The sequence below is a fragment of the Centruroides sculpturatus genome, unplaced genomic scaffold (assembly GCF_000671375.1).
Source record: "Centruroides sculpturatus isolate CEXI.00-Female unplaced genomic scaffold, Cexi_2.0 scaffold1648, whole genome shotgun sequence".
Classification (NCBI taxonomy): Eukaryota; Metazoa; Arthropoda; class Arachnida; order Scorpiones; family Buthidae; genus Centruroides; species Centruroides sculpturatus.
In genome coordinates, this window is record NW_019385831.1 from 44,598 (window position 1) to 56,874 (window position 12,277).

The following is a 12,277-nucleotide window of genomic DNA, read 5'->3' on the forward strand; positions in this document are numbered from 1 at the left end:
CAGGGCCGGATTAACCCACTTTGGGGCCCTAGACATTTTCTTCTTACGGGCCCCCCTTTCTCACACTAGAAATAGAGCACACAAAAAATATAAAACAACAAATGAAACAAAACTAAATAATGTGAAAAACTAAAACAAATCTTAAATTTTTATTAATAAAAAATATTTAATACACAACAATAAATTTTAGTTTTCTAGAAAAGTTTGAACAGTTTGTTTATAAATTTAAAAAATTGAAATTTATTTTATTAAATGTCTAACAAAGGTTGTTATACAATAACAATATTACCTTAAAATATTAATTTTCAACCAGACTATGTCTTGTTTATAAAATCGTACTGCCTGCTGTGTTACCAGCTTAGAGGTATGAAAGAGTACATGTCAGGAGTTACAATTTGGCACAGAGTATTAAGTGCCCAAATCATGCGCGCATAAAAAAAAACAGACTTGTAGGTAGCCTACTCAGGGGACTGAGAACTGAATCAAAGTAAAATACAAAATGGCGACTCTCTCTACAAACAGGTAAACCGAAGTCAGGTGGTGAGAGTACCACCCACAGTCGTTCTAGGAAGTGAACTCTGACCCTAGGACTGAACACGTAGTATTTTTTTTGTTAAATAAAATTTGTAATCTAATTTTGTAAATTTGGAAGTACTTCAAATATGACATTAAAACAGGGTTTTATGTCGTTACAAGTAGATTTTTTTAACACTATCTAGTATAGTAAAATTGTAGGACTGATAAAAATTTGACGTTATATTAGAGTTGTTGTTACATCCAATGACGTTATAATCGGGTTAAACTTTATATTGTTTGTGCAAAATAAAAAAATAATAATTTCAGACGATACAATAGCCATGATTATTTTTTTTCAAAAACGGGAAATTTTCGTTAGGCATCGACAAAAATTCAACCCGGGTAGATGGGTTGCAACAGAAAAATTTCAAAATTGGATAGGTTAATTTCACCGAAAATGCATCGTGGACGACCTCGTGGTCGTGGCCGGCGAAGTTTGAACGATCGCGCCCAAAAGCAGCGATACCAAAGAAGATTGGAGAATGAGAAGGAGATCAGCTTTGAGCGTCAAAGTGATTCCGCTTAGTAGTGTCTCTGAGACATAGTTGTGTCTCGAATATGGTTTTGCCGTTTTACTTGTTTAATTTAACCTTTTTGGTTAATATTTAAATAATATAATATTTTGCCAGTTTTACTAGTATTATACAGTTGTCCAACAGAAAAGTAAACTATCTTATTTACAAATCTTTTCAAAATAGAGTTTGACCGGGCCCTTCTAAAAGCAGGGCCCTAGACATTTGTCTCATTTGTCTATGCGATGATCCGGCCCTGTGAATAGCAATGAATAATTGGTGCAAAAATTAGGGAAGACCACAAGTCAATTCAGGATAAACCAAGACCAAGTCAGGCACACACTATAATCACCGCTGTGGATGACATAATCAGAAGTGACAGATGAGTTACAACTTGCATATTGTCATATATAGTCCTGACCTGTTGCCATGCAACTTTCGCATTTTTGGACCTTTCAAGAGAGATTTGTGAGTGCAAAGATTCATGTCAGATGAGGTGAAGGATTGGGTCAAACAATTTTTTATCAGCAGACACCAGAATTCTACATGAGAGATATTGATCTACTTTTGAGACACACGAATCTTTGCCTAAACAAATATGGAGATTTCTTTTAGATTCACAATAAGTGTTTGCCAGTTCTGATGTGTGTCCACTTTTCATTTGGGCAACTCTTAAACATACTTGTATTCAAGTTCTACTATGTCAAATTTTTAATTTTATTTTAAATGTAATGCATACAAATTCTACATTTAAACATGACATGATGTTGGAAAAACTTTAACATAGCTTATCATATAAATCAGAGGTCTTCAAACTTTTAACATTTGTATAACTCTATTGGATTTCTACAATCATGTTACTGGCACTGAACCAATCATGATGAAATGAGCAGTTCTGTAAGTGTGTTGCTATCATGGCTGCTGACAACAAACTGGTGCCAAATTAACTGGCTTGGGCAAATCTCATCCACAGTAGGTGAGGTCAAGCAGCATATGTGGTGCAACAGCTGCATGTAGCCTTTGGGAACATTCCCAGTATTTTGTGAAATTTTTTATTTGATGTGTCATGTCAGTACAAACTATTTTGAAATTTTCAGTTTTTAGAATTTTGGGTAAAGGATTCTCAACCTGTATTAGGTTAACTAATTATATTAGGAAGATTAAAAGACATGTCATAGGTAAGGAAGATCAAACTTAAAAACAATAATTAAATGCTCACATTCATCATTAGGTTTCATTGAATTAAATTATATTTACATAGTCAGATATTATTAATATGTCAAACAGTAGCATCCATTGACAACTTTTAGAAGCATCCATTGACAACTTTTAGAAGCATCCATTGACAACTTTTAGAAGCATCCATTGACAACTTTTATCTAAAAGCAATATGTACTTAATTGGCAGACTGGCATACCTGTGGATTGTACAAGTGAAGGGCCAAGTCAGAAGCACTTTTATCAAAAAGATCCATTGTCCAAAAAATTTAGAAGTCCAATTTATTTACAGAAAGATAACAAATCCCTAAAGGAAAGTAAGAGCCTCTAAGCAATTATTTTTGTCTACCAGAAATTATTTTTGAATTAACTGACTTCTACATTTTTTCAGGTTCACCTGACTATTGTCCATTATGTACATACAAAGGTGGAATATAGAAAACTACTAAGGGCATGGGATTCATAAACTGAAACTTACTAAACTGAATTTATTTACTACCAAATAAATTATTACACCAGGCTTCTTACATGCTTTCTTGATTATTGAGTTCACTTATTTATTACACTCTGAAGAAGAAAGTATACTACAAAAGTCATAACTTGGCAAATTGCTATATTCTATGAAGTCCATATTTATAAAATCAATCTTATCATAATGATTTCTTCACCTAAGTTGATAGCTTCTGCAAAATCTTTTTTTTTCTGAGATAAGTCTCCTATTTTAAAAAAACAAAGTTTTTACTGAAATAGGAGTTTTTCTTATGAGGCATCATCTTTCCTTCTGCTTTCCTGATTCTTTTTTCTACATAACTTAACTTGTCTTCACAGTACAAATGTAGTCTGATTATCCTGTTCACCTGTTTATTGAATTGCCACTAAGATTCATCTCATGTTATCATATATCACCAAGAAAATGTGCTCATTTACAATGCCTGTCTGTAATGACCATGAAAAATATCTGACCAACATTTAACATCTTAAAATAACTGACTTTTACATGACTTTAACTGAAAGTTTTTAAAATCTGATATTTACCTGACCCACCTGACTTAACAGATCCAGTATATACTATACTAAGATTAAAAAAATGAACCCAGATGAAAGAGTACCTAAGTAAAAGATTTGCACACTCATAAATGAGGTGCAGAGAAGTCTCTTAAGCAGAATTTGCAAAAGTGGCAAAAGGCTGAGGAAGAGAGTTTCATTCAGTATAAATGTTTATAAACATGATCAAAACTGGTCACAATGCCAATCAAAGAGTGAACATGATTCTTATTAAAGGCAATAAAATGTACCTGAATTAAGAATTAAAAATAATCATAGCCTCACAAAACAAATATTTATTTTGAAATAAATGGAAAAATTTACACAATAAAACACATAGCAAAACATACAAAACCAAAATGGAATCAGCAGAGTGATTTTAGCAATAATAAGTTGGCAGTCAATGTGTTAAGAAGTTCCTGCATTAGAAGTTTTTCCATGTAAAAGTTTAATTTTAAAACTCCATATTTTTCCCCATAAGAGATGTGTAAATTTTTCCCATAAAAAAATGTTCTCATTAAAGAAAATTTCCCATTTAAGTAGATAGAAATCTTTGTCCACAATTGTAAAATGGGTTTGTTTGAAAAGTTTTTCAACTGCATCCTATGAAAAAATTTTATACATTTAATTGCACACAAAAAAAAAATTACATTAGGAAATACACAAAATTTTGTATCATTGTGTTTATGACTTTGAGTTACTATGAACATGGATTTTACAACTTTCTTATGCAGTTATCTGTAAACAATGCTTACAATAAACAGCAAGTGCTATCAGCACGTGGGTGATATTTTAAGTATTCAACAAATTTTAGATTTGTGATTCTGTTCATGGGAATTATAAAACATTTTTTTTTACATAACAAAATGGATGAAGCATGTCACATTAAAAAAATATCTAAATAAATAGCCTAAGTATACATGTACACCTAATTCATTGCAGTGTAGTGGAACTGTTAAATAAATATGGATTATTGAAAGAAAAGCTATATTATTTTCATTTCTGCTTAAGAAGTTTTTAAAATTTCCCTCGAAAAACTTCTTAATCAAGTTGTACTATACAATATTAATTAATATTAATTTTATTAACATCAAAATTCTGTAACAAACACTAGATCACTGTAGAGTGAGTGACCTAATTAGACTCCATCATTTCTAAATTTTATCAAAAATTGTAAAGATAAATAAATAAACCAATTAAATTTAAATGTAATAAAATAAATTTAATAAATTGTTTAAAAATATCATTACAAAGTTTTATTTATTTCTTTTAATATAAACAATATTTACAATAAAAAAAATTTTTTTTTGTATATAAAATTTATAAAATGAGAAAAATTCATAATTATGTAGAATAATATTACATAACACAGAATTTTTCTAGGAAGAACAGAAAATTCATGTGATATACAATTATAAAATACATTATTCATCAAGATTATATATTCTGACATTTTTAGAATATATTTTGAAATTTTATTCATCAATCCATCATACTTGTCATAAGAGTATTTCAATTTTCCTCCATTGAATTACAACAGATTCAATAAATTTACAAGAAAAAATATCCTGTTTTTTTAAATATACAAAATCATTACCCAAAATCAATTATTTATTTACATTTCTGAATATTATTATTATTATTATTATTAAGTATTGAAGTTTACCTGAATAATTATAAAACCTTCATTTCTAATTATATCTTCAATTTCTTCGGCTCTATCGAATGCATTCGGTTTAATAATAGCTAATGTTTGTTCGATATAAATATTTTCTTTCGATTCCTCTGCCATGTTTGTTTACATTAATCAATTTCCTATTTCGAACGTGGCGACATCTGTAATCATTCAATTTTAAAATTTCATATTTTATCCAATTAATCTGGAAATTTATGATTTAAAATAGTCAAATAGTAAAATAGTGTTACCCTCGAAATATGAGTACTGGTGAATGGACATTCCTTATAAATATTAAATAGAGAACACTTCAACTTATACAAATTCTCGAATGTACGATTTTGCATTGCAAATGACGTTGTTATCAACAATTCACGTAAATTTTCAAAGCGAAATTCGTGCTTAGACCTCATTACTACTTGTAACTGTCATTGTCTGAAATACTTTAGTTTAGCACCACTCTCAATTTAGTGTAGGATTACCATATGGTATGCGAAAGGAAAACATATCCTCTAAAATAAGAACATAATTCTTTTGAATACCGTACGGAGGACTTGTTCTTCAAATATTCCCCTCTGATCAAACTTATCCGTAATATAACCTTTTCAGAACCTAACTTAATGCCAGTTTCAGAGGTGAACAAATGATATCGCTAAATCAAAATCTGATTAAAGACTTCGATTAGTTATGAGCTTTCAAAGAAAACGTAATTAATTAGAATACTATTGTTATCTTTTATTCACATTTTAACTGAAGAATTGATTGTGAAATTAATGCATTAAACGCTGAACAAGTGTAAAGAAATTAAATTTAAAGGCTTTTTGCAGGACTATAAAATAAAAATTGGCAAGCAAAATTGAATCTAAAACGTGATAATATTTAATTTAAATGTAAGCAAATTACATCGTATAAACAATAAACATTTCATGTGTTCCTTGGTTTCAATGTTCAATGTTCATTTTAATGTAAAGTCCATTCGAAATGGAGAGAATTATAAAGTAATTCAAAATTTTCCTATTTATATCTGGATGTAAATTTGCATAATCCAACCAAATAGGAATTATGTAAATTTGTACAGTTAGATGGAAAACAGGATAAAATCTCAAGTTATCGTAAAATTATCGGAATTGAACGATCGCCAACGCTTCAATTTCTACTTGATATTCATAGAATATAAATGTTTTCAACGTTCTGTAGGAGCTTAATACTACATTTTATGATTGAATAAGACAATAATATTGTTTAGGGCTTATAATATGTTTAAAATTTAAAAAAATATAATTGAATAAATAGAAACTTTCATAATCAAATGGTGATATCAAAAGATATCTATACACTTGAAGATCAAAAGTATTTTATATAGAAAAAAGTGAAATATGTTTTAAAAATATAAAATGTTCCGTTTTTATGCAATTTTACGATTGAAATTTTCGAAAATTAATTAAATTCGTGCTGCTTTTTTAGTTGAAGCTGCAAGAATAAGTTAGTAAAATAACGAATTAAAAATTTCTGTTGAATTTTTATAATAAAGAATTTATTACATTTCAAAATTTCATATTTATAACTAATGAAGGTTTCAGGCACAGCTTTCTTAGGCTTTTGCTTAAGATCTAGCACAGAAATTGTTTTTCGATATCTTGTACTTATTATCCAGTACTAGATAAGATTCTAGATCTATATGCTTTACAATGTTCCTTTCATATAAGTNCATATACTTCTCTGAGCAAAAAAAATTTTTGCTGAGCAGATTCCGAGCAAAAAAATTTTCTGAACATATATATATAAAATCTTATTTTTTTCTATAAAAATTAAAATAATTAATTATAAAGTAGAGATTAAAATTCATTTTAAAACATACTTTTATACAAATTATTATCTCTTGTCAATGATTTAATGTGTTTAATCGAAATATACGTAGCAATAATCATGTTGCAGACAGAGTGAGAAATAAGTAAACAACAATTCAAATCGGTGTGCATGTTCGCCTGCGTGGCACATAAATTCTCGTGCGCGGCAACAATTTGAGCAGTGTGCGGCCACGCAGCTTAGAGGGAACATTGGTTGGGACCTTGACAGAGCTGTAGGGAATATACAAACATTCATATAATAGCATATTAACTTCATTCAATCTGGATTACACAAATATGTTATCGTAATACTTTAAGGAATAATTTACAAATTGATCGTTTTTAATACTGCTACATGTTTATTGTATTATTTTGACTGAAGTCCTACTTCTGATTAATCATTTGAATCTCATTAGTTTTTAATATAATTAACTTTTCTTATTGAAAGTTAGATTAGACAATGGTAACTCAACACCTTGTCTGGAACCTGTTACCGTTGTGTTATGTGAATAATAAAGTTTATCACTAACATTTTCGAACTGTTGAATAGTTCTTTAATGGCCATTATCTACGCATGAAATATGCATGTCCTTTGTAACGACTTTCATCAGGCATACGTTTGATTTAATTTGAATATTCACATTCTAATTTTGTGCTCCATTAGTTATTTGGTATATTTTACCTGAAGAAGAGCTATTAAACAGTTCAAAAACGTTGGCGATAAACTTTATTATTCACAGAACGCACCGGTAACAGGTTCCAGGCAAGGTGTTGAGTTACATCCCTGGTGTTGAAGTGTTGTTGAAGTTGATGTTTAGACAATGGTACTTGGATATCTTCAGAAGTGATAAGTCGTGCCAATTTAAAAAAATAAAGCAAGAAGTTAATATCTTTAACTTTGCTTTTGTTAATTATTTTGAATTAAATTTAATAATTAGTAAGTAAAAATTAAGTAGAATTATTAAATTAGTTCAAAGTCAACTAGAGCACAAAAACTGTGTAGAAGTTTGCAAAGAAGTAAGATATACAGTTTGTTAATTAAAGTGAATTTGTCAACAAAATAGCCTGTATTCAGGACTGCTGATAATGTATGTCAACTCCATGAGCAGAAATGTGCTGCATTTTGGTAAGAAGTTGGCAGAAAAGAAGCCTGTGGAATAAATAAAGGCTCCCTATTAAAGTTGTGATATAGCAACCTTAGTTGTAGGTCTATAAGTTCAAAACAAAAAATTGGGACATTGCATTATGAATAAAATTTGATTGATATCCAACATTAGGTAGGCAGTAGTCATTCTGGAAAATAAGTGAATAATTCTAATTAAACTAATTTTATTGAATTATCAATTAAAAATTTTCATTATTAGTTGAACCAATCTTACTTATTTTGCTTACATATTTCAACTAAGTTTTTGTTAAAAAAACCCAGCTACTCCTATTGTGGATGTGACCAAATCCATGGATAAGATAAAAAAATAAGAATTCTCTTAGTCCTAAAGGAGTGAAACAGTAAAACTAAGAATAAAGTTTGATTTTTGTCCAGATGTAACCAAAGATCCATTGTCGATGATTGCATGAAACCTTCAATAATTCTGAAACTATTGTCATCACCACACAGGACCAACTAAACACAACATATGTGCCATAAATTAGTATAGGTGTATGTATATGAGGACAGTTAATGTATGAAAGTATGACATCTGCAGACACTTATAGCCTGCTATTGTTATTTTGCTGTTTTTAATACAAATCAGAATGTTTTCAGGTAGAAATGGATAAATTGGACATTCTAGAGAAAAAATTTTCTGATTGGAATGAAGTGTTCCAAATCAGACACAAATCCCCCCAAAAAAATTGGGAGGATAGCAATCCTACCTAGATCTACCATTACTATGATCTACTAGATCTAACATACTTATGGTAAACCTGATAACCTGATGGAATGATCAAAAATGAGATAGAATAATTAATAGATTTATTCTCTGGCAAGAACTTGGAAGTTAGATGGAAGTTAGATGCAAATTAAAAGTTCTAAAAAGAGTAATAACTCACTCTTGGTGCAATTCCATTTAATAAAGGTATCATCTACATATCTCAAGTAGAGAATAGAAAAGTTAAGTCAATGTAGCCATAAAAATCCTTTGTTCTAAAGCAGGGATGTCCAACCTTTTTGTTTCTCTTCAACACTGGGCAGATGTATGTCAAAACATAAAACAGGTTAGCTAACTATTGTGTAAATATATCCAAAATTGTTGTAATTTACCATAATAACAAATGTAATAATCGAATTTACCAATTTATAGAAATGTAAAACCTGAAGAGGGGTGCAAGTTACAAAAAAACATTGCACCCGAAATGCATAGTAAATAAAGAATATGAAGATAAGCTTTTGTCTCTGTTTTTGCCTGGACCGCATTTAGGTCCAGGCAAAAAAATGATGGTTATTTCTGTGGAATTAACACATGAAGTTTCATCAATTTTTTTGAGGAAATATTCTCTTTGAAAAATTGACATTTTAAAAAAATATTGTTTTTTCCCACGGGAAAAAAAACGAAATTACTTCCGAACAACCCAATATTTCGCTCTGCTTTAATTACATAAAATTATTAAAAGATCATTGAGCAGAAAATATACATATTTTAAAACTGTTGCTTTATAAAAATATTGCCATAATTTTGAATGGATAACCCTTGCATTATGTGTTTGTAAGAGAGTATGGATTATATACTGATTTTAAATTCCAATCACAAGTTAGTTGATTCACACTATATGACTGGTTGGTCACAGACAACTAGTCCACTGGATTGACAATTATCTATTCATACATTCATGAAAAATGACATTATTTGACTATATTTTCCTTGTTTTTTACAATCCTGACTATTTCAGTGGATTAAGATTTAGCTTTTTAATAAATACTTGCAATTAAGATACAGATTAATCTTCAGTCTAATACAAAATACAAGCCAAAAAGATTTGAATTTTTATGCAATAAATATTTATGATTAAAACGATTAAAAAAGAAATCATTTATTTTATTTTATTGCTGAACAAAGGAAATTAGTCATAAAATAAAAATGATAAATTATATTTATATTGGTTTGCAAAACTTAAGCAACTGTTGTGACTATGCATAATAACACAAAAGGGTGAGACTGTGAACAATACATTTATTGTCTGTTCAGGATTGGTTATATGGTTAATGGCAGGACAATGGTCCAACTACTCTTTTGTCACGTGACTGACTCTCCTCACTGTTGAGGGGCGCCCTTGTCGTTGCATCCTCCCCACCTTGGTCCTCTGCTTCTAGTGGGAGAACCAATTAAATGGGGCAGCTGATGCACTTCTGATCAGGGAGCTTCAGACAGCATGTTCAAATGCAACCATTGTGGCCAGCAATCAACTTTTCAATTACGGCTGTCCTCCACATCTGTCTAGGCAGCGAGTCCTCCTTAAGGAGAACAAGAGCTCCTTTGCAAGGTGGAGGCAGTTTCATCCTGACTCTTCAAACATGATGAAAGCTTTGTAAGTCAAGCAGATATGTTTTCTGCCATTGTCTCCAGAAGCTCTCGGTGATCAATTGTTGGTGATGCCACTGTTTCGCAAGGTGGGGAATGGTTGTTAGGCTCTGGAAGGTCAGTAATTCATTTTCCTACCAAGAAGAGAGAGAGTGTGAGAGCCTCTGGCTCTTTCGTGTCATAATTGTGTATCAGAGGCCTGCTATTGAGGGAGGCTTCTACTCCGATGAGTATGGTAGACATCTGTTCTGCATTTAATAGGCTTTTCCCCAGTTTCTTGCGGAGGCATCTCTTCACACTCCTCACCATCCTCCCTACTAAGCCACCTTCTCCACATTGAAAACTGAAATGCCATGGTGAGCAGGGTACTGGGCAATCTTGAGAAGGAGTTTATTCTTTAGTTCCAAATACATGCTTACATTTTGAGCACTAGATGATTTTATTTCTGCTGTCTCCTTCCTATTAATGAGACGAGTTACTTCCAGTTCTTTCTTTATGTTCTCTAAACTATTTTGATATTCCAACGTCTCTTTCAGAGCTTCTTTTAATTTAACACATACAGTGGAACCTCTGTATATGACCTTAATTCGTTCCTGGTGTTTGGACTTATACCAAATAGGACATATACCAAACCAATCTTTCTGATAAGAAGTAATGTAAAAATGATTAATCCATTCTCATGTAAAAAAAAAATGGCTGGCTTTAAACACCTCGCTTTCCTGGCTAGTTTCCTGGCGTTGGGTTTGTCTCTCATATCGAGATGTGATGATTGTGGCTACATTGTCGACGTGCTAGTTTTCCGTAAATAATTGCTTCTGATACACTGTCTCCAGCACATTGTTTTTCAGTTATCCAAAGTAAAAGCAATTTCTCAACATGATCTAATGTCTCTTTGATCTCTGTTTAGAAACTGATTTAACCCCTTTTGCAATGTTAGCAGATTTAATATGTCTTTATTTTTCACGATTGTCGATATCGTCGTTCTCGGAATACGGTATGCAACAGTTAAATCTCGAACATGTATGCCACCTTTATATTTTTCAACAATTTCTTTTTCCAGTTCCATTTTCATTCTAGTCAATTTTTTAGTTTTCTGTTGCTTTTCATTTGCCTTTTTGCAATTCATGATTAATAAAAATAATAAAATTTTACTTACAAATTAAAATCAAAAGAAATTTAACAAAGTTATAAACCATGGCATCGCAAACATCTAGTACACCAATAGTGCTACTTGTTCATAGATGGCGCGTAAATTGAATTAAGTCATATACCGAACAAAAGTCATATACCAAGTAAAATTTGTTTTGTCCAAACAGGACATATCCTAAAGCAGATGTATACCGAGGTACCACTGTACTTCATTTATTCTAACATCTGCATTCAATAACCTTTTAAGTTTGGCAATACATTTCGGTTCTCGAAGATGTTTCAATTCTTTCAGCTTTTGATTTTCAGTCTCCTTTTCATTGATGCTATTCTTAGCAGATTCTAACCGTGTTTGAGTCTTTTTCAAGTTTTCTGATAATGACACAATTTCGGGCTTCTGCAGATCATTTTGCTCATTAATAGATTTAATTATTGAATCCAATTTTATGATTTCACTTTCTTTTTCAGAAAATACTTCTCCAGCCTTCAATACGACAGTTGCTTGTTCTGCTATTTCTTTATGCTTTTCAGCAAGTTGAATTTCTAAATTTTTCACATTTTCTTTTAGCTTTAATATTGCATTGTCTTGATTGTATCTTGTGGCCTGAAGTGTACTAATGGTTGAGGAAGCAAAAACTAGAGCAGATGTTGTGAGTTGGGTTGTATGTTGTATTGGTCTGTTAGCTGCAACCATCATATGGGTCTGCGTTGGGTTTGTCTCTCATATCGAGATATGATGATTGTG

General features: G+C 30.9%; 1 protein-coding gene and 1 pseudogene across 1 annotated transcript in view; both read right to left on the bottom strand.

Moving 5' to 3' along the window:
* The window catches only part of LOC111642397 (nucleoside diphosphate kinase homolog 5-like), a 22,296-nt gene extending 17,092 nt beyond the window's left edge, over positions 1–5,204 (bottom strand). The window contains exon 1 of the mRNA XM_023388746.1: positions 5,016–5,204. Within this exon, the coding sequence (XP_023244514.1) occupies positions 5,016–5,141 (126 nt within the window). The 5' untranslated portion in view covers positions 5,142–5,204. The remainder of the gene's footprint in view (positions 1–5,015) is intronic.
* A 4,863-nt stretch (positions 5,205–10,067) lies between these two features.
* LOC111642395 lies at positions 10,068–11,251 on the bottom strand (annotated as a pseudogene).
* Positions 11,252–12,277: the final 1,026 nt, after the last annotated feature.